Source organism: Cyanistes caeruleus, chromosome 13 (assembly GCF_971803275.1).
Source record: "Cyanistes caeruleus chromosome 13, bCyaCae1.hap1.1, whole genome shotgun sequence".
NCBI lineage: Eukaryota > Metazoa > Chordata > Aves > Passeriformes > Paridae > Cyanistes > Cyanistes caeruleus.
Window position 1 is genome coordinate 14,208,818 of NC_141713.1, and position 22,640 is coordinate 14,231,457.

Here is a 22,640-nt window from a genome sequence, read left to right on the forward strand (position 1 = left end):
GTTTACCCAAGGTGGTTGTACCAAAGTCCAAGGAATGACACAAGCAGGAAACAAAAGTGAAGGCAGACACACCCTCTGTGACTTTGTTTTTCCAGTAATACTTTCTCTTAGCTGACACGCCTCTGCTGTGCAAGCAGATGGATCTTATTTGCTGTGATATATGAAGTTTTACTGAAGCTGCATGCTAGCACTCGTTTGAAAATGTAACATGGAAATTTCATAAACGAGGCTAATATTTGTCATTGATTTTAATGATGTTGTATTCTGACAGGATTTGATATAGGCTCTGGAAAATCCCATGCTTTCAGTCATCCTCTCGGCTCTTTCGCACCACCAGAAACTCGGAGTCAGCGCCGTTCGTCACCACCGAACTTTCTGTCTGGAGGCCGGCGTTTGCTGGCGCGGGCACGGCCCCCGCTCCGTCCCCCCCGCTCGTCCCCCGTGCCGCAGGGAGCGCCGCTGTTTGCGGGGCCCTTCCCCAGGATCGGGCACTGCCGTGCAGGAGCTGCGAGGAGGGGGCGATGCGAAGGGCTCCCCCCGCCAGGGCGGCAGCGCGTTCCCATGGTGACGGCGTCCTGGCAACCGCTCCCGCTCCCGCAGCCCGGCCTGCGGCGGCCGCCCCGCTCCCAGCCGCTCCCATCCCATCCCATCCGCTCCGCGCAGCCGGCCGGGAGGGCGGGCGGACGGAGCCCCGGCCGCGCACCGGCGGTCACGGCGCTCGGGAACGGCCGCTCCCGCGGCAGCAGCGCGCCCGGAGCGGAGCGGGGCTCGGCCGGCGGCGGGGATGCGCGGGAGCGGCGGGCAGCCCTGCCCTGCCCTGAGCCAGCACCGGTGAGTGAGCGCGGAGGCTGTCCCGGCTCTGTTCCCCGTGTTGCATGGCCACAGAGTGGTGTCTGCACCGCGGTGTCCTGTCGGCTGTCCTACACCCCGTGTCCCCGCAACCTTCGCCGCACCCACCGGTGACCCCCGCATCGCGGGGCCGGGACCCCCGGCGGGGCCGAGCCGCGGGCAGGGCAGGGCAGGGCAGGGCAGGGCAGGGCAGGGCAGGGCAGGGCAGGGCAGGGCAGGGCGCTCGGCCTGACGCCGGCGGGGCTCCGCCGCGATCCCCCCGCTCACGTCCGCTCGGCACCGGGGCCGATCGCTCTATTTCTCCAGAGGGCCCCCGGCCCGGCTCGGAGCCCCCCGGCCCGGCGCGGAGCCCCCCGACCCGGATCGGAGCCCCCCGGCCCGGCTCGGAGCCCCCCGGCCCGGCTCGGAGCCCCCCGACCCGGCTCGGAGCCCTCCGGCCCGGCTCGGAGCCCCCCGGCCCGGCTCGGAGCCCCCCGGCGCGGCTCGGAACCGTCCGGCCCGGCTCGGAGCCCCCCGGCCCGGCGCGGAGCCCCCCGGCCCGGCTCGGAGCCCCCCGGCCCGGCTCGGAACCGTCCGGCCCGGCTCGGAACCGTCCGGCCCGGCTCGGAGCCCTCCGGCCCGGCTCGGAACCCCCCGGCCCGGCTCGGAGCCCCCCGGCCCGGCTCGGAGCCCCCCGGCCCGGCTCGGAACCCTCCGGCCCGGCTCGGAGCCCCCCGGCCCGGCTCGGAACCCTCCGGCCCGGCTCGGAGCCCCCCGGCCCGGCTCGGAGCCCCGCACGGTCACGGCGCTGCCGGGGGAGCCCTCGCGCGCATCGCCCAGCGCGTGTTCACGAGCGCCCCGGGGCTCCCGGGGGCTCGGCGCGGCTCCGGCTCTCCCGGGCACTGCCGGGCTCTGACCCGTCCCTTTGCTGAGCTGCAGCACAGACACTTTGCCGCTTACTCCGAAGCGTTGCCCCAGCGCACTTCAGAGTAACACCGGGAAGGATCTGGCGGCTGCCGGGGTGGTGCCGTCACGCTCCCCGTGCAACAACCAAAGCGGTTTCTATTTTAAGAAAAAAAGAGTGATTAAAGTGTTTGCCTAGGCAGGTATTTCAGTCTGCTTTGGTTCCCGTGTGACTTGTGGCAAGTCACATAGCTCGCCCCGTGCTTCGCTTCCCTACCAGCAACAGAAGGAAATTATAGTTTCAGGGATAATAATGCTTCCTACCTCACAGGCATATTGTGAGAATGAATGTGAAAAACACTCCGAGGTGCGCAGACATTACAGCATTAGTTGTAGGTTATCATGGAAGATGGGGAACAGAACACTACAGATATGATTACCCTTCAAAACAGGAGAAATAGAGAACCCACAGAAAATAAACATGCGAGGCAGTCTGAGAAGTGGGGAAGGGAAGCCACAGCACAAATAGCAAGGAGTGAACTGCACATTGCTAGAAGTGTCTCTTCATCAGGTCCCATGGATGATTTTTTTTTCAAGTTTTCACACATCTTATGTCAGTGATTTAAAGAAACACTAAGGAAGCACCCCACATTTATATGTAAAACCCTGCCTTAAGTATCATGTGAACTGTTATTTTTGGCAATCAGGCATATTGTTTACAAATAGGAAAAAACTTATCTTGTCCATGTGACAAGCATATTTGGAATATTCAGTAACTTAAATCAGTCAACCCAAATTTACTAGGTTAATATATTGCAACTTAAATTGCTTATAGCAGTATCAAGCAGGAAACATAATCAATTTTAAAAAAAAAATAAATTAAGCATCCATAACCAGTATTTCAACTGGTATCTTACTTGACCCCAGTTTATTGCCACTGAAAGAGCCATGTGAAATTATACTCCTCTGAATCTAAATATCAGAAAATCTTACGGTTTCTATTTACTAGTCTAAGTTGGTATTACACTAATAGAGAAGGAATTTGTCATTACTTCTGACATCTATTTGTTTATTGCAAGTATTTCCAAACTGCAGGAATGTTTCGTACAACTGCCAATCAAGGTCTTAGATCCTTTCTGGCTGTTGGATCAGATCATGAAATCTGATATCTGATGATGAGATGCTTCACCAGATACTGAGCAGAGAGAAATTAATGAGAAGTTAATTTGTGTAACTTTTGTTTCATATCCACACTTACTCCAGATCTTTGCATTTAGCTGCATTTCTTATGGTAGACCGGCAGAAAGAGTTAAGACTTCACTCAAACCTGTGCTTAGTTTGCTGCAAACATTATTTTCCAATTGATAATAAATGGGTACCAAAGGCTGTGGGACTAAAGCACTGTTTGGCTGGTTTTTGTAAGGTGTTTTTCACTAAATTTCCTAAGATGCTGTTAGAGGTATGAAACTTTAATATTTGTTCTTTGTTTTTCTAGGTAGCATCCAGTGCTTTGCTGCTGCAGTGCACAATAGCTCTTCCCAAATAAGTAGGATAACTCCTGTACTTACAGCTAAATTGTGCTTAAAAGCTGCAATGCATCAAGACCTTTAAAATGTGTTAAGGCCCACAGATCTCAGGTCCACTGAGAGCTGGGTGCCTGGTGGTGTGACCTGGTACAATCTGGTGGTGTGAGCAGGAGGGACCCCTCGCAGAGTGCTGGAATTCCTTAAAAATCCAGCAACTGGGAAATGACGAGTGTGAGGAACAGACTGCAGAACTGGACATTCGGTGTCTGTGCAGGACTTTGAATGCAGAAGTCACCACAATGATGCCAAGCTCTTATACTGTGCTTTTTACTTATAGCCATGTAAGAACCTAAACAAGGAGGTAGGTATGGTTATCTCGCTTACATATAGGGAAACTGAGTCATTACTCATGGAAATAACTTGTCCAAAGTCAATGGGATCAGAGATTGAGGAAGGAATTCAATTCAGACCTTTTGAATTCCTGTCTGGTGTCACTGCTGCTCAGCAACCCAGCTTCTCTTAAAACTGCTTTTTTTCTAATTTGTAGTTTCCGAAGCACCGTGCTATAAATAGAACACACACACTGTGACAATGTTTGCTCTCTGCTTTCAGGCAGTGCTTTCATACATTTCTGAAGCACAAACATGCTTTGCATTTTGAGATCTCAAACAGGTAGCCCTATTGCTTCTTCACTATCAATATTCGACTATTGTATTTCCATAACCCCATCTTTCTCAGATTGCACAGGATTTCATCAGCAATTGGAAACTTCTTTTCATACATCAGTCTTTATTTTTCAGTGAGGATTTTAGGTTCCCAAGGAGATCAGGCTCAGGCCATACTACTTCTCCTTATACTTAAAAATGTTTATTTGTTTTATGTAGGGGAGATCAGTTGGATTGATTGAGACTAATATATTTTTCATTAATTTCTGTTAGCAGACAAAGCTGCTGAGACAGGTACTGGTCTCACAGTAAGACACTCAAATATCTCTCTGAAGCTATTTAATAGACCTACTCTGCTGTAATGTCTGTCACAGTCTGGCTGGCTGTGTTGAAAAATTAAAACCAGAATTTATGTTCTTACCACAGAAGAATTTACTTACAACATTGTGGTCATTAAGATTTGAAGACAAATTAATACAAGACTCAATTTTGATAAACTATGCTGATGTCACACATTTTATTTAGGTTTCTGATTGCCAATGCTTTTATGAGAAAAATATCTTACCCCTAATAATCTGCTGTCATGAAACACCTGTATTTGATTCTCCAGTCAATATTTTCTTAAGTTTTATGATCATCCTGTAGACCTTACTTTATTATTCATTGATTAATGATGTCAGACACCAGTAGAAGATTGGGCACAAGGTCTTTGTTTATCTCTGCCCTGCCAAACCAGTTTTGTGGGTCAACAGCAGATTTCGGTTTCAATGCTGTCAACCTTGTCTTTTCAAGAGTATCATTTTCACTATTAAAAGCTTTCTAGCAGTTTTTAGTCTTCATTCTTTTGTATTAATTTTTATTTGCATTTATTGCATTAGCAATATTTGAATGCCAAGATCACTGGTGTCAGCATAATATTGCACTTTACTTAAAGGTGCACTGAAAGCAAAAGCTTTAAGTCATTTCAGTACCAGATATAACCTATTCAATAATTCAATCTGTACTTTTTCAACAGACATAAATTATTGACCAGAGAATGGCCCACCGAAGCCCAATCTTCCCAACTCTTGCCCCTTCTGAAAGGTACAGTCTGGAATATAAAAGCAAAAATCTTCATATTGCAGAGTATTATGTATCTCTTAATGCCCTATATACAGTAATGCTGTGACCTGGGACTTTGGCATTAGTGTGCAAAGCAAAGTGAAATACCATAGATATTCAGATCACAGCCCAAATCACAAGTCCTTACTCAGCTTTTGCTTAGCCATTTCCCAAAGAAATTAAATAGCTTAAATCTCACTGACTAGAAGTCCAAGAACAGTTTAGCCAGTGTTCAAAGAGTGTGGAATGAGTTGTGAAAACACAGAGGCAAAAGTGACCTGTGTTGGAATCCTCATCCATCGCTATCAATATCATCATGGTCAAACTGAACTGCTAATTTGGCTCATTAGCAGGAAACAATATGAGAATACACAGTAAATAACAGAGTTCCAAAGCGACGTTGAACTTGTATTCTCCACCTATGCTTCTGAAAGTGTTGTTTTCTTTACAGAACATAGTGGCAGGAAAAGGTTGCATGCATTAGCAGCCTCATTTTATTGCTTTCAGCACCCATGAGCTCCACTGCTTTCCATGGGAGCTATGCAGTGCAGAGCACTCTTCAAAAATCTCAGTAATTATTCAAGGTACCCAAATGTAAGCTGTTTTGAGGGGAAACTTAACTTCTAAGACTGTGAGAAGCTTGTCATAATATTGGTCTCACCCCAGTTTCTATGCCCATGTATGCTCCTGTCCAGTTTGCAGGGGAACAAGCTTCTGTATGGTATTACAGGGTAGCTACAGAGACAGAAAAGGGATTGACACAAGCTACTCCTTTTTAATCCTGGTCTGTTTTCATTTAATTTATAATACCTACCTTCCTTCAACTGTTACAGCTTTGGTTAAGCCTGAAAATTGTAAAGACAAATAACATTACTTTTGAAACTCAGTAGAAGGGTTTGAATTTGGGTTCTTAATCAAATCACAGTTCTGATTTGTAACTAATTTTATTATGCTAATGTCCTTTTCTTATAATCTTATGCTTTTGTAAACCTCCTTAAAGAGTATGAAAAAAAGCCTGACCTGCCTTTGTACAAGACCCACCATAGCCAACATATCACCCCCTTATTTGTAGCAGTGGGTGCTCTCTCTGGGAGTATTTTGGGGCTTCTCTCCAGCACTGCCAGTACTCAGACAGTGTTACACCATCTCCAGTGCAAAGGCACTGCAGAGTTTGGTGTGAGAACTTAACAAGATGTGGATATTGTTCCCCTCTAGACGGGTCCGAAACATCCCTCTGCACAGCCAGGCACTGACAGCGGTCCCGCTGGCATCCGCCAGCCTGGTGGATCAGCTGGAGGACAGAATCCTGAGCCATGAGAAAACAACAGCGGCTCTTGTGGAACACGCTTTTCGCATTAAGGAGGACATTGTTTCCACGCTGCACAGAATGCAGAACAAAGGGGGGGGTGACCGGTTGGCAAGGCAACTCCTGGAGGAACACATCCGAAACATAACAGCGATAGTGAGGCAGCTCAATCGGGACATCGAGGTATGGCAAGAATGCTGCACAGCACTAATGCCATCTCAGCTATTTATTGCTTCCAATTTCCCAACAAAGTTTACCACAGGATAAGTAAAGGTCAGACAAGGTCTGAAGATCCTGTAAGCTTATAAATTGTTTTTACAACTTGAAAATGTGTTTGCAAATTACATAATTCTTTGGTGGTTATGAAAATAGCACAGGATATTAGCATATAAACACAGGAGCCTTTGTGGTTCTAATAAGCTTGCTTTCAAAAGCTGCACTGGAAAATCTTGAAAAAATGAATTAATGCGACACTAATACCCAGCTCAACTTCAGTCCAAAGGCTGTGCTGTATAAACAGTAGGAAATGCCTTCGCTGTAGAATAAACTTTCGTTCCCTTCCGACTCACTGACGACATGAAGTAACCAAACCCAAGAGCTCATTTTTATGACCTAATGGTAGGCAGACACATGACTTCATGTCTGCCCTCTGCTGCAGTGAACAACAGGGGTGTGGCGGGGAAAACAAAAGGGAAAAAAAATAAATCAAGTCTCCATTTCACTGTCAAGTTATACTTTATATATATTATGGTAGTTGCACGCAGATTGGACACTAATAATAAGAAATAATGGAATACCCAAAAGGTATCTGGTTTAGTACATTACAAGACGAAGCTTTGAATAAAGTAAGAATAAAATGGTATCTGAGGATACTGAATTACTGAAAAATAATGAGTGACATTTAAAGTGTACATTAAATGTGACATACTGAGTTTTTATTTGCATATGAATGCTCTGTAGATGCTGCAGGAACAGATACGTGTCAGAGACAATCTCAGCTACGGAACAAATTCTACCCTGAAGAGTCTTGAAATGCGGCAGCTTTCTGGCCTAGGAGATCTTCGGGGAAGAGTTGCAAGGTAAAAATCCCCATGGCACTGTGTTTTGGGGGCTGGCTAATCTTGTTTTAATGCTGAAGTATTAATGATAATGGGTTGAATTCAACTTTGGCAAAATTCCAAGGATAATTTTGCTCTGTGTTTTCAAGGAAATGCATAATAATGCCTTCCATTCCAGTATTATATATTAATTTGACAATATCATCCTTAATTCCTAAAATTCCTGAAATTAGTTCTAAATCAATTACTTCAAATTCCCTGGGAATCTGGATTTGGTTCAGCTTTTGAAAAGTACCGTGGTTAGACTCATGTGTCTTTGAAACACGTTAATTAGCACAATTGTAAAGGCAGCACGGAACAATCTGCACTTGTGAAGAACAAAATAGTTGCACATTTTTGCATATATTTTAGAAGTAAAAATCTGCACATTCAGTTAGTGGTTAGCCATATTAAATCCCACATGGGCTACATGACACATAAGAAACAGAAAACAGTACAATAACAGAGGTTTTACAGGCTCCAGGTTACAATTGTGTGGCTACACAGACTTCAGTTGTGCCATCAACACATTTACAAGCCCCAGCACAACAACATTTGCTTAAGTGCCTGTAAGGTTGAACATGAAAGACAGAGGATATGTACAGCTACAGGAAAAGGACATAACCTGGCCTACTGATGCTTGGGTAATAACTTTGGTGGAGTTATACTTGTCCTGAATTTGACCTGTTGTCTATATTGTACAGGTAATTTTGCTTCCTTTTCTGCACATCACCTGATTTAGTGATAACTTTCAACAGCATACAGAAATAATCAGAGAGGGATTTTCATTGAAATAAGGTTTTCTCATAAATTACTCAATTGTCTGTAACTTTCATAGCTCATTTTGTAGAAAATACTTTAGAGAGTATTTAAAAAGGATTAAACACTTAGCAAGTTATGCACTATCCTTTCGGAAACACAAATGAACTGGTTTATTTTTTTCAAATCAGAAAATTGATGGAAAAACCTTATTGAGAGATATGCATACACATATCTATCCTGCTGAGAAATCCCACCAGAATTGTCCATGCTTATATCTTCCTGCTTCTTTCTATAAAAATACTTTGAGATCATACCACATCCTGAGAGGGGTTCTCTGTGGAGCAGCACTGTTACTAACACCTTGGGAGGCAAAATGTGGTGCTTTTGCCCTCAGTCAGGGAACTCAGGAGAAGAACTTGTGCTGGTGTGGGTGTCACTGCAGGGCCCTGTCCTGGCCCAAGTACTTGGTGTGGGATGGTGGGGATGGGCACAGGCTGTGCCAGGGCTTCTTCCCTTATTTCCTTAGGGCACCACCCTTGTGCTGTGCCTGGGCTGCAACTTATCTGTAAATTGCATGAGATTATACCCTTGTGCCTTATGTCAGACTGTGTGATGAATGCAGGTTATTTGTATTCATTCCTCTAAGAGAATCAGTTTATTGCCTTTTAACTGCTGCCTTCCATTCTGCATCCTATGCTTCTATTCAGCATGCTCTCTACTAAAAAAACAAACAAAAAACCCCAAACAAACAAAAACCAAACCAAAACAAAAAACCCAAAAAACTTTTCCCTTTATCAGAAAGCAATTTAAAGCAGTGGTCCATGAGAGAAAGCTATTTGACTTTATTTACAAACATATTCTACTTTGAAATTAGTGATCCAGTGAATAATGATTGTAGCGCTAGCTGGAGATATTGGTCAAGAGAGTAGTTTGTTGTGCCTTTGGTGCAATACAGAGACTTTCCCTGAGATAAACACCTTCTGATTACTTTAGCCAATGCTCCTTAAATAAAATACACTTTACTCATCTAGTGTACTTTTAACTCCAGTGGTGCTAGCTTCCAGATGAGTTCAGAGTGAAACATTAGAAACACGATCAAGTTTCTGTGGGTTACCACCTTCCTGTGCATCAACTTTCAGCCACAGTGAAGTTACATTGAGAGGCTCAGGCTGCAGCAGCTCTGAGCACTGTGTTTGCTCCAGGCTGGCAGCATGCACAAGGACAGTGGGAATCAGTTTAGAGAGTAAATCCCAAAGCCTGAGCCCTTTGTCATGTAATAACTTTAGTGTCCATCTTAGGATTCTGGCCAAATTTCACTTCCAGTAATTTCACGCATACTAAACATCTTGTTCAAGTCCAGTATTGGAGAGAAGGGTGTTTATTTCCTAACACCAGCTGTTCTGTAACATGTCTGTATATCATCAAACAACTGTCTCAATATTTCTTGAGGGCTGGTGCTGTTAATGATGGGAACAAAGGGATCCCTACATGCACATGCAGCTCTGAAGCCCAGCTCCAAACCACGCTGCCCACAGCCCTGCAGGAGAGAGATTTCAACATACCTCACTCACATCACAGAATCAACTCATTGCTATCAGAAGATGACAGAATATACATTACATCTCATACCTCTGGATCCTTTCTCAATAAGCATAGTTTACTGATGAATTTGTAAAGTGTTATCACAGCCCTGAATTATTGCTGAAAATCAGCATTATTATTAACTTTAAGAAAAAAATATTACCTCTATAAAATTCAGCGACATATTTAGCAGAAAGTTAGATTGAAGCCAGTAGATTAAATCTCCAGCCTCCTGTCCCTTGTGTTCTCAATTTTATATTATACAGATTTACCAATTCTTTTTTCTAGTGATAACAGATCATAAAATTCATTAGTGCCTTATCATTTACTTAGAAAATTACTTGTGGATAATGAGAATTTGTCTGGAAAGTTTAAATCCAGCGGCCTGGTTGGAATGATAGCAGTAGCTCTTCATAAAAGAAGATCTCATTCTTCCTGAGAGCTGAAACATCCAGAGAAATGGCAAATATGTATGTTCAATTGTGCCTACTTTGCATATAGAGATGACTTTTTTATCTACATTATAGAACTGATTCATTTCAGACAACCTGGACTCATTACACGTAGGCAGATTTTCCTGCTTCACAGATGATGAGTCTGATGCATCTGCGCTGCACCACATTGATGAACTCCCCAAGAACAATAAATGTGCTGCTCTCTGGCCCTTGCTGTGTGGGAGGTGACACCACAGGGGCAGCTCTGGGCTCCCTGCCCCACATCCAATCCACCAGCTCTGCTGCTCTTGCCAGTGCCCCCACTGGGCATTCCCACTTGCTTTGCACTACCTGTTCTCCAGCTACTTGTTTTTCACTGAAACACTGGCATTTTAACTGAAACATCTCCTGTTACAATAAACCAGGAACAATAAAAGCTCTCTCCATACCATTACAGATGTGCATATAGCAGCCAGCTATGGAGCACTGGCACAGTTCTCACTTTATCTGTGCCCAGTGATACTGAATGGAGCAACAACTTAAGGACACATAATGAACAGAAAACTTCAATAACAGAGGTTTTACAGGCTCCAGGCTTTTGATTTCTTAGATGCTGAACACTAACATCTTCTTCCAAACCAATAATGTGTTTATGAGTGTGTATGACAGACATAGGAGATAAACCAAAGTAATCTGATCTATGCATACCAGGCAGACATTAGATTCATAGTCACATAGTCAGAATTTTAATGTTTCAGTTACCATGGAACTACATGAACCCTTTGACCACATAACTGAATTCTATGAAGGAGAGAGATGCTCTGTGATGAAACCCAAAACACTTATTTGCTTTAAAAAAAATTACAGGTGCTTTCTGATTACATTTACTTCAGTATTTTCAAAGCTGTTGCTTTTTATATTTTCTGCCATGCTTCAGAAAAACAAAACTAATCATTTTTTGGAGCCCACAACCTTTTGGTGACTAGATTCAAGATGATTCCATTCCTCTGATTCTCTCTGATTGCAACAATGTAGAGAGATATGGCTTCTCTCGTCTTTCTAAAGAAACAGCCTGATTGTGAGCCCCACAAGCTTTTCACTGCCATGTAAATCCTAGCCAGGTTTCCTGCAGATATTACTAAAGGGTCTCACAATGCTGAACTGCTGAACTAGAAATTAATTTCATCAAGTTTTATAATGTCTGTGTGCTATTTTACATGCTATTTTACATTACTGATTATTTTCATATTGAAACTGTATTATAATAATAAGCAGAAGCTCCATTTGTCATTTTAGCTGTGAGTTTCCCTTCATGTTTAATGATAATGGCACTTCCTGTAACTGAGGTGATGAAAATGCATGATGAAATGAAAGCCTTTGAACTGAAATGTGACTAAAAAGGTGACAAAGTGTGTCATTGGTTTAGATAATGACTTAACATGCCTCAGCTTGTTCCATTTTACTGCCTTTTTTCGCTCAAATTGTAACTGCTGTCTGTTTCTTATATCAAATTTGGTAACACTGATGATTACATATTTCCCTTAGCAAAAAAATATATATATGACTCATACTTCACAGAGGTCTTACTCCTGAAATCACAGTACTCATATTTTTACAGCTCAGTTAATGTCCTCACTGCATTACTGTAGATGAAATCCACCTGATCAAATTATTTTTAAAATCTGGTAGAAACACACATGTTCTATAGCATATTTATCCTGGAAATGTTACAGCATCAAGAAATGTTCCAATGTGAAGAAAGAAAACAACAATTATTATGTTCCTGAACTTCATTTTATAGCCTTTTCTGAGACAAAACTGCCATTGCTTTCAACGACAATTTATTTATTCACCTAAATAAAGACTAAGAACCATTACATTTGCCCCACATTGTTAACTACACGTATTAGCTGTATACTACTATTTCACAAGTAAAATTGCAAAGCTACAATAATGAAAAAATGGTCCACAGTTATTTAGGCTACTCATCATGTAGGGGAACCCATACACACCTTATCAGATATCTTCTGGAGTATAACAAAAGGACAAGGAAATTAAATTCGGTATCTTTGCATTTCTGATGTGATTTTTCTGAGTGATAACACAGCCTACCCATTTCATGTCAGTGCCAAGAACAATGGGATTTGTGTATCAGACTATTTGACCTCAAGGCCTATTTGGGAGCACTCTGCTGAACACTATGAGATGTGTTACCATTCTTACAGGCTCGAAGACATTTCTTCCCTAGCCAGCCAGGAATTCCACAGAAATGGCCAGTACAAAATGAATAATTAAAAAAGCCTGGACTTTATATTCCGTTTGGCTGGTGCTTTGTTTTTTATCTATTCAAACAGGTGTGATGCTGGGTTAGCCAGGCTGTCTGCAGAGCATAAAATTACGTATGAAAGACTTCAGAGTCTAAGTAAAGACCAACACACCTCCAAGCTGATCTTAGAATCTAAAATCAAAGAGGCAGAAATACAGGTATGGTATTTAGACCAAGACAATCCCTGTACAGGTAAGAGTTCAAGTCTGATTCACACAGACTCCATTACTGTTAATAATTATCCTGGGAGGTCATAGATTTACAAATGGAGAGGTGTATCAGCTCACAGTCCTTATTACATTGACCATTGGTGCCTAAATGCATTCCTGTACTGCTCTAACTGCAAAAGGTCCTTAATTTCTGCCTGCAGCATGCTGTGTAGAAGGGATTAGTATGTAAAGGCACATGCTCAACAAAACCACAACAATGCAAGCCTCTGTGTCTTTCACTGTACGTTTTGGCCTGCCCAGGATGATCCTATATGTATTTGAACACAATTTTTGAAGGTCTGCCAAACAAAACTGGCTTTGGGTTCTGTGAATCCATTAATCTGTCTGTCAGGTTTCTCTTCCATTGGGTTTGAGAATGGAAGTGAGCACTAGATACAAGCAGAGACTTGGAGATATGAAGAATCCTTTTCCTTAATGTCACATCTCAAGGCCTTCCCATTTTCTTGGTCAACAAAAGTACTTTACATCTTCATTTTGCGGTAGGTAAATGGCTAAAATCCACTTTGCCTTTCTCAGAAGCCTCAGTGTAGTGTATTAGCATGCCAGGAGCATGTTGTCATGCCTCTTGCAGTGAACCAGAATAGTATGCTTTGAGAAAGTGGGATGGTTGTTTTGGTGACAAATATTCTCTTGTAGTAATCACCTCTCCCCAGTTAAAGCCAGCACTTCTACCCCTGCAGCAGCCCTCATACACAAAGCCATGGAGCACATCCCTCAGTAGTGGTGGAGTGCTTCAGCACTTGTTTATTCTGATTGTGTAGCAACTTGGAGATGTATGGATCATGCAAATTCAGCTGTCTCTAGGGGGGATCAGGCAGAGATTTTCAAGTCAAAGCTATTCACATCATTTAAGGCAAAAATAATTACAGTTTTCAAAATGCTGGTACTTTCATATTGAGAGATAGTATATTTTCATGATAAAGTAAAACATGCAAATTCAATAATTTTTTAAATGTTAGCAGAAGTGAGCTCTCTGTGAGACCTCCTTTACTGCTATGAAAATGTCCCCAATGAAACTGTGATGAAATGCTGTTGAAAAATAGTAAATTCTGAATTTTGTTTCAGATTTCTCATCTGCTGAGCAGAGTAGAGCAATCGATAATGCAACAAGAAGCAAAGCTGAAGATTGCCTACAAAGAGAGCAACCAACAGCTGCAAGTCCTGGACACAAAGTGCGTGCCTGGGAAGACTTGCTGCTGCCATGTACCTTGGGAATAGGGCCTCAGTTTTCCCAGCCTGACTGGTGTAATCTTCAGGCCTATAAAAGCAGGAAGCTCTATGAATTTGTGTGTTTGCTCCACAGATACTACAAAGGCTGACTGAGGTCAAGAGGGACCTGCTTTCACCAAGAATTCTGCCCCTAATGTGGTTAGGCAATTCTGAAAAGTTGATTAAGTTCCTAGTTAAGTATTCAGGCAGAACTTGTATTAAAGGACACAGCTGAGGGTTTTTGTCAGAGTGGCCTGGTGCCTTTCTGCAAGAGCTGTCCAAGCTGGAGGTGGCTGTCCAGAGCAGGGGAAAAAGTTCCAATGAAGCAAGCAGGAAGCAAAGCACAGCTCTCACAGAGTTCTACTGCTTTAAACTGGCTTCAAACATGAATATAACTGAAATACCTAAATTATTAGTGATCAGGTACTCTGTACTACCCAACATTACACGGGGTCATTATATTCAATTCAGATGTTAACTCCTCTCCAGGCATTTCACTCAGTAGCAGTTCTTGTATAAGCCATCCACAGCCCGGTTTCTTATCTCTGTCCCCATGCAACCCAGGTTTCACATGCTCACTGGAGAAAAGAAACAGTTTCACTGGCATGATTGGTTGGTATAAAGTTGGTGTGGGTATAGGCAATGGAAGTGGAGCTACAGGAACCAGCATTGTCACCAGAATTTTGGTGGCTACCAAATCTTTGCTCGGATTTAATACATATGGATATAAAGTTTATAATCTGAATGGATGACCATATTCTGTTTTCAATGTCAAAGTGAATTTTCATCTACTATGATTCAAATTTTGTAATGTGTTTCATAATAATTTGCTGTGAACTTTGACCTTCATTTTCTATGAAGGTTACCTTATCCAGTTTAATAGCCTTAAAATTCAAAGGCTCACCTTAATATGGTGTGAACAATATATTAAATTGCCATTTTGTGTTTTTATAAACATGTTTATAAAAAAAGTCACTGTTGAATGACTTGTTCTTCTCTTTTGTATCTGCTGATCTCTATTGTGCTCCTAGATTAAAAGATGCTGTTGAGGAGCTCAGCAATCAGATTTTGTCTGCGCGGAGCTGGTTGGAACAGGAACATGGAAGGACTGAAAAAGAGCTCGTACAAAAAATTGACCAACTCTCCCTGACTTTTAAGGAAAGTACTGTAAGTTTTATTCAGATGTCCTTTAATACTTCTCCAGAAGCATTCAAAAGAACTATTAATAAATAAGATTATGTAATTGAGATATTATTTGAGGGAAATTTTCAGATAGCCTCAGAATTTGCCTAAGTCTCTTCATTGGTATCAAGTGTAATACCTACAACCTGAGAATCTTTAAATTAATCTGGTCACTGCTAAATAGATCAGTATTTTAACCTACACTAATCAAGTAATTGGAAATGATTTTATGAAAAATTGTAATTCCTTACATTTTGAATTCCAGATAAAAAATGATTAATCAGTATATATTTCATATTTTTAAAAGGCCACTGTTATTCTACATGCAGAGTAAATCATTAAAATTATTTTCCCAGGAAATGAGTGAGAGAGGTATTGAGATGAAATTCAACCAAATGGCAGAGAAAATTGAGAGAATAGAAGAAATGCAGAAGATAACCATGGAAGCACATGAAGCAAAACAGACTGAAGAAAAGATAAATATTCGCATTATCAAACTTCAAAATGAGATAAATGAAGATATAAAAGAAATGAAAGCTGAAGTTAACGCTGGTAGGACCATGGTTATCCAGTTCATTATTCTGAATTGTGGTGATAGTGAACAACTGATACTAATGCAAAATGTCTTTGCTTGTATCAAAGTAGTTTAAATACTTTTGGGGCAGATGTAATGGCTACACCTGTGGCATTAAGAAGGATTTCCATTAAGTGCAAAAAGCAGAGCAATAAGGGGTGACAACCAGTTTGGAAGTATTCTCCCCAGAGCAGGCACAGCCATAGCTGGGCTGCCATCAGGGCATTTCTGCCATTGGCACAGTTACATTCCTTTTCCTTCAGAACTTTTGCTGTGTTCCTAACACAGAGCAGAACATTATGGAAGTGCATTCTGATAGCAATGATGTGATACTCTTGTTCCTCATGATGAACTAATGTAATTCTCACCTGCAATTAGGCTTTGCAGCTATCTATGAGAGCATTGGGTCTCTACGGCAAGTTCTAGAAGCCAAAATGAAGCTGGACAGAGATGAACTACAGAAGCAGATCCACCAAATGAAGCAGGAGGTTCCAAGGTGGGGAGAGGCTGGACCATGACTACAAGATTTTGTCTGAGAAATTAGTGTTTACCTGGCTACTAGGCAGACTCTAGTGTTGTTCCAATCTGTAATGCCAATTACCTGCATGTACCAAATGACATGCTGCTGCTGCTGCTGCTGCTGCTGCTGCTGCTGCTGCTGCACAGGTAAATCTACTTACTGCTCACAGCAGTAAATGCAAGCTGTTCATGGATAACTGGCAATGAGCCTTCTGAGCTGAGGTGCTGCTTTGCCACTGCACTACTCCTGTTGCTGTCAGGAAATTTAGCACTGTGTAAAACTGGAGTAATGCATTGGTAAAGCTGGCACCTAGTTTGCTAAAGGCATTCCAGTTTTGCAGTCTTGATCAGGCAGCTATTTGCTTTTATATGCACCTGCACCCCTCCACCTTTAAAAATAAAAAGGCAAGTTGCTATCTTTTGCTTCATATGAATTTGGCAAGGTTCTCCACCTTGATACAAATTACTTAGTTGAAATCAGTGAACATTTTTACAGTGACTTTCTCTCTTGGGAAGACAGAATTGGCACTAAACAGACCAATCTTCAAAATTTAGACACCATCAGAAAATCTTTGTTTAAGTTTGCAAATATACTCTGTGTGAAAACTAGGTATTGTTACATAATGTAGTTGTAACTAATATGGTTCATAAACAACATAAGAAACTTAACTTATATGGTCTTAAGTATTGTAACCTTCTAAAATTAATAGCCAAGAGGAGTTGACACAAGGGAAAAGATGTATATAGAGTATTTTTACTGGGCATATGTTCCTGTGATTTGCTTCATTATCTTGATAAAAACTTAGAAAGGTTTGAAAACTAAAGAGAAGGTGATGATTTAATCTAGTCTGGAGATTGTAATGTAAAATAAAATGCAGTTTATTATTTCCTTAGAAATTTTCATTGAAGTAAAAAAATTTATTCATCATATTTAAGTAGTCTTTAATAGTTTAGCAGACTCAAATTGCTAATTGCATTCACATTATTGCCAGATAATAATTTCCATTCCCAGAAGAGATTGCATAATGAAAATCAGCACCCATGTGGCATATTATCTAGATAGGAAAAAAAATATATGTTATTTTTACTTCTTCATTCATAGCATGATATATTGCTTCTCATGTTTGTAAATCATGCAGGATTAAACCCTTATGAAAAATAAGACTTTATCCAGCATCCTATTAATTTATACTATTAATAGTAATTAATATACAAAAATAATACTAATTCACAGAATTTACAGTAGTGTTAACCTAAATAAATTAATGTAGGATGTCTCTACACTGCCCTTAATGAACCTTTCATTCAGCTAGTATTGGAAAAATGTATTTTGATTTAGAAAATCAGTAGCAAATATCACTTCCATAAAAGACATTTTGGTCCATAGAGTCACCATATAAAAAACAAACAAAGAATTAAAAAAACTGCTTCAAGAACTTAGTCATTAACTTCAGTAAGTCAGTGTAGAGTAAAAATCAAATAAATGCATACATCTTTACAGGATTAACACCCAAGTTTATATTCACTTCCTCTATAGCTGAAAGTCATTGAAGTCTCAAAGACACATTAAGCATTTGCAGCTTTGCCTTCCAGTGCTCTCTGACACAAACCAGGAATACCAGAGGCAGTTTTGTTATCATCCATGTCCTGTGAAACATATTTACAATGGCACCTGAGGGGAAAGCCCAGTTCCCTAAAGAGAGATAATTAAATGCTTGTAGATATTTCTCAGGAATTGTCTCCAAATTTCAATCTTACTTCATGTATGTATTCTTATCTATTCTTAAATATTTAGCCATGTGCAGTAGAAAAGCTATCACTGGTGTTTTATTAAAAAACTCCCAAACAATAACAAAGAGAGAAATGGAAAGTGACAGACCAAAACCAGACTAATTTTTAAATTTTGTAATTGGAAGTCTGTACCTGAGAAAATCTGGTATGATATGAAGAGCATACAAGGAATCAGAAACAAATTATATATGACTTTAATAAACTGTTTCTCTTGTAAAAATCTTGTATGATTGACCCAGATATAAAACAACACATGAAACCAAATCCAATTTTACCTTTTCTGTCTTAAAAATATTTTTTTCCTAAATCTCAGCTAAAGCAAATAAGTAAAAGCCCAAATAAAATAATATCAACCTACTGCCAAGCAGTGTCTTCAAACCCTAAAGTGCTGAGTGGAGGGAGGCCCAGGGCCAGCCATGTCTCGTGGCCATTGTCTGCCAGGGAGTGCTCATATGTGCTGAGTCCTTCTAGGGAGAGTTTAGAGTTGCTTCTGAGGATCCTCTGATCATCTTAACATGTAAGGGCAAAATCCTCTCCTCAGACCCAGCATCCCCTCAGGGGAACAACTGTGAAGCCACGAGGACAGTGCTGCAGACACTGATCTGTGGAAGCTTCATTTTGCCAAACAGAAACTGATTCTGACCCACAGAGATCCTGTAAAGCCGAATAGAAGGAAACAGCAATGCTTGAAACCAGAGCTGTCCCTATTTTTTCCTTCTAAGCTGGTGTCCAATGGGATTTCTGTGTTCCAGTCCTTCAGGGACAACAGGGTCCACTTTTGATGGTGAAATAATATGCTTTCTTTGTTCAGCACAAGTACTCATGCTATGAATCTCAGGTTTCTGCACCAAGTTCAAGCCTGCCAAGGCCACAAAAGGAACGAGGTAGTGAGGTAGTGTTTGTGTGGATGGCACTTGAGCAACAGAATGAGACTTGGGAAAGTATAATACCAAATGTGCACAAAGTACTATTTAAATCACAAAGTTCACTGACACAACCATAAACTCCCTGAAAGAAGGACTGGGAGGAGCCTTAGGAAGTCATCTGCTCCACCTCTCCACCTTGAAATAGATCCAACTCTACCTAAAATATTTGTCATAGACACTTCTGTAACTTGCTTATAACAGTCTTTTAAGAATAAGCTATTGATTAATGCAGTTTGTTCCACTGCTTAAAGAAGATTGCCTTGCCACCCAAACACCTAAACTAGGACAAGACATAATGGCCTTAAATTTCAAGCACAGAGGACACAAAACCTAGTTTATTACATTCTTTCCTGCATGTTCATTAGTTATTTAAGGCAATCTGTGTATAACACATGATTCAAATGAAGCTCCACAGGGATATTTGCACAATATTTCTTAATTTTCTTTTCCTTCCTACTTTCATATAAAACCCACCAAACCAGCAACACCCAGCCCAAAGAAACCACCACCACAAAACCACCAAAACAGCCAAAAGCAGACCACTTAAATCTCCTAAAGGTTTAAAATCTTTCTTTTGTCAGCTATTTCATGTGCATGAAGCTTAAATCACTTGTGGTGTGCAGATCATACTGTTCAATCAGCTGTGTAGCACATACTGAGTGTCATAAGTTACCCACTGGAAAATGTTTAACTGGGGTTTTACATGGGGTTTACATGGCTTTTACATTCGCATGTGATAACACAGTAGAACCATGGTTCTGTGCAGTGAGGGACTTGGCTGGAATCAGAATTATGTCAGTAATTACAGAACAGTTGTGCTGTTTATACTCATTAAACAAACCAAAGGAATGGTGCCAGGAAGAAGTTTAAAGGATGACCCTAACTCCCACATGCAGTTGTTTATGTAGTAAGTTTTGTGTTGTGGATACTCTATATTGTGGATATCTTTGTCATTACAATCTGATATAGTTCAATAGACAGTTGCCATGTTAGAGAAAAGCAGGGTGAATGATAATGAAGAGCATTGTATTCCTATAACATCAATTTAAACTGAAAGTCAAAACTTCCTTTTCTCAATTTCTGTTTTGTGTTCCACCTCCATGAGCATCTGGCCATCTGGGGCAGAATGCTCTGTATGTAAGAATTAAAGTGCTCATTAGACATGTTTTCCAATAATGAAAACGTCTAATAAGACACGGATGACAATCGGATGAAACCCTCCTATGTGTAGGGGAGGAATTCCTCCTGTAACACTCCCCACGGTGTAAGAAATTCGGAGCAAAATTTGGAAGAAACCAAGGAAATTGGGCTGGCGGCCTCTCCTCAATTTGCCACAGGGTGTCACTGTTACTCTTGGCAAGTGAAGGAGGGGTCTCACTGTACCTGTGTGATCCATAGACGCTGCAATCCCACTGGAACGGGACTGAAAGTATTTACCAAGTACTTTGACAAAAGGAAAAAAAAAAGAATATTCTAAAGACGTCACTCTGTAAAATCACAATTAAATAAAATAATTAAATAAAATATTCTGAGAGTGATCGTGATGCTCCTTTAGACAACATGCTGACTGGGGACCAAAGCTCTCTGCTCTCTGCTGCCTGTTCTGTCAGCAGAACTCTAGTCAACACAAACCATTAGAAGACCCCAAACAAACTCCCAAACCCAGAAAAAAATCGGGAACAGTTCTAAAGCACTAGATCCTAAATAATGTACAGCTCAAAGAGCAGTGTGCCTTTCACACTGCTGCAGACATGCAGAAGAGGCTCCTCCAGCACTGCCTCCTGCTCTCAGACTGGGCTGAAAGAGCACAGGATAACCTCAACACTTACTACAGAGATGAAGCTCTGAGCCCAGCACAAAAACCTGCTCTCAATCCATGCAAGGATTATCTCTCAATAAATAATACAGTGGAATAGCCTCAAACATTGCAAAATATATGAGAGCCATGACCTTTTTGGTACAGATCAGCAAAAAAATGCTTTGAGCTCAGTGATGTACAGAGAACCAGGATCAAGTTTAAGAAGAAAACTGAGTAGTAATTATCATAATACAAAAAACCTTAAATGTATGAGAGGGTGAGTAGCAATTGCTGGTGAGAAAGGAGAAAGGAGATTTGCCTCTAGTAGGAAGGAATTAAAATAAAACACATCATGCGCTGCTGCACATACTCCAAACAGTTACTTTCATTAAACCTGACTTCAGCTTCTGCTCAGGCTCATTTTCTAACGCCAGTGCAGCAAACAGGCTTCCATTCTACGTGGCTGAAATTGAAGCAGACTGTAAATGAAGACATATTTCAATGCCTGTGCTGTCTCATTGTTGTGTTGCCACTTCCTGATGGTATCAGGACAGCCAGGCAGGCACCCACCCTGCCAGGCCTTTGTGATCTTGCCATCTCTGCTAAGAAAAACTTAGAGGTTCAATAATTGCATATTAGAGTATATATACAGCTGCATAAATAACACTGAATTTTCATGTTGTCCATGTTCTTTCATTCTTCACTAGCTTTGAGAATTGTGATTTCAGTACATTCCAAGTATCTTGTCTTATATAAATCATTAAATTCAAGAAAGGTATAATGATTCAAAGCAGAGCTTTTAAAATGCAAATAACTGGGAACAACAAAAGTTAAAACATCCTTTATGCCACTGTCATGTTTTGAAAAGGTAAATGCCAGTCTGTTTACTACTATAAATAATAAACTTTGTTCACTTTACAAAGATTTTACGGGGATTGATCACTTTGTATCTTACACAAGCTTGAATATGTGAAGGGCTGTGACCCAATTCCACATATGCTTTCCTTTGTGAGATTAATCTTCCTAAAATGAATGTGGCAGCTCACTGTGTAAACTGCTTACTTACCTCTTTGCATGCATAATGTCTTATGTTTCAAAACAAAAGGGACTGCTGGTCTCCAGTATGGTCTCCTGCTATCTTAGAATCATAGAATCATATAGTTGGGAAAAGATCTTTCATTAATAGCAAAATCTTAACTGTTACTGAACATTTTGGGTTTCCAGATATTGTGGACTAACAAGACAAAAAAAATGAATGGTATAATATTACCAGTGTTTATTTTAATATCTCTATTTTCCAGAGGGAGGGGAGGTAATGTCCATACTGACATCATGAGACAGAGCACAGTGATGGGATACTCAATCTCCTGATAGATTTTGGCCCATTATCTATAGCTCTGTGCCCTTTATTTCAGTAAAATACCTAACGGTAAATTAATTACTTATATTTATCATGCTGCCCAGATTGCAATAACTTTCACACCATGTTAGGTTAAAAAAAAAAAAAAAAGGTAAAAAAAGGTAAAAAGGGACAAAGAAATTTAGAATTTAGTATTATTCTGTTCCTGAGGCCCCACTGGCCCTTGATGTCACTATTCTTGTCATGCAAAGGCAGGCAGGCAAGGTACATGTCTGCAAGAACTGACAGCTCTGAAAGGATTTCAGCAGGTAGGAAGCCCCAGGGAAAGTCATACAAATTATTTCACTAAGTTAAAAGATTATGCCTTATGGACAGCACTTGTTAAGACAAATTCATTAACCAGGGCAAACACAGAGATTCAGTTAACAGTGAATCTCCATGAAGTCTTCTGGGAATAGGCTGGCACTGCCTGACACAAATGGGTAAGAACTCCACATGGCAGACACCACAGCAGGGCAAAAA

General features: G+C 41.1%; 2 protein-coding genes across 8 annotated transcripts in view; one reads left to right on the forward strand and one right to left on the reverse strand.

The window, feature by feature from the left end:
• MYO1E (myosin IE) overlaps window positions 1-22,640 on the reverse strand; it is a 226,931-nt gene that overhangs the window by 81,450 nt on the left and 122,841 nt on the right. The gene's annotated exons all lie outside the window — the stretch shown is intronic.
• On the forward strand, window positions 599-20,486 carry FAM81A (family with sequence similarity 81 member A). The gene is made up of 10 exons (XM_086849055.1): window positions 599-831; window positions 3,227-3,618; window positions 4,938-5,005; window positions 6,239-6,512; window positions 7,290-7,408; window positions 12,558-12,687; window positions 13,825-13,931; window positions 15,000-15,135; window positions 15,507-15,702; window positions 16,103-20,486. Exons 3-10 carry the CDS (start codon window positions 4,959-4,961, stop codon window positions 16,240-16,242), a joined length of 1,149 nt encoding a protein of 382 aa, XP_086705181.1. The 5' UTR covers window positions 599-831; window positions 3,227-3,618; window positions 4,938-4,958; the 3' UTR covers window positions 16,243-20,486.

Bases quoted from the DNA above. Each gene is read 5' to 3' on its own strand.
- FAM81A (XM_086849055.1), top strand. From the start codon at position 4,959: ATGGCCCACCGAAGCCCAATCTTCCCAACTCTTGCCCCTTCTGAAAG. The intron at 6,513-7,289 runs GTATGGCAAGAA...AATGCTCTGTAG, and splicing joins AGCTCAATCGGGACATCGAG to ATGCTGCAGGAACAGATACG. The intron at 15,136-15,506 runs GTAAGTTTTATT...TTATTTTCCCAG, and splicing joins TGACTTTTAAGGAAAGTACT to GAAATGAGTGAGAGAGGTAT.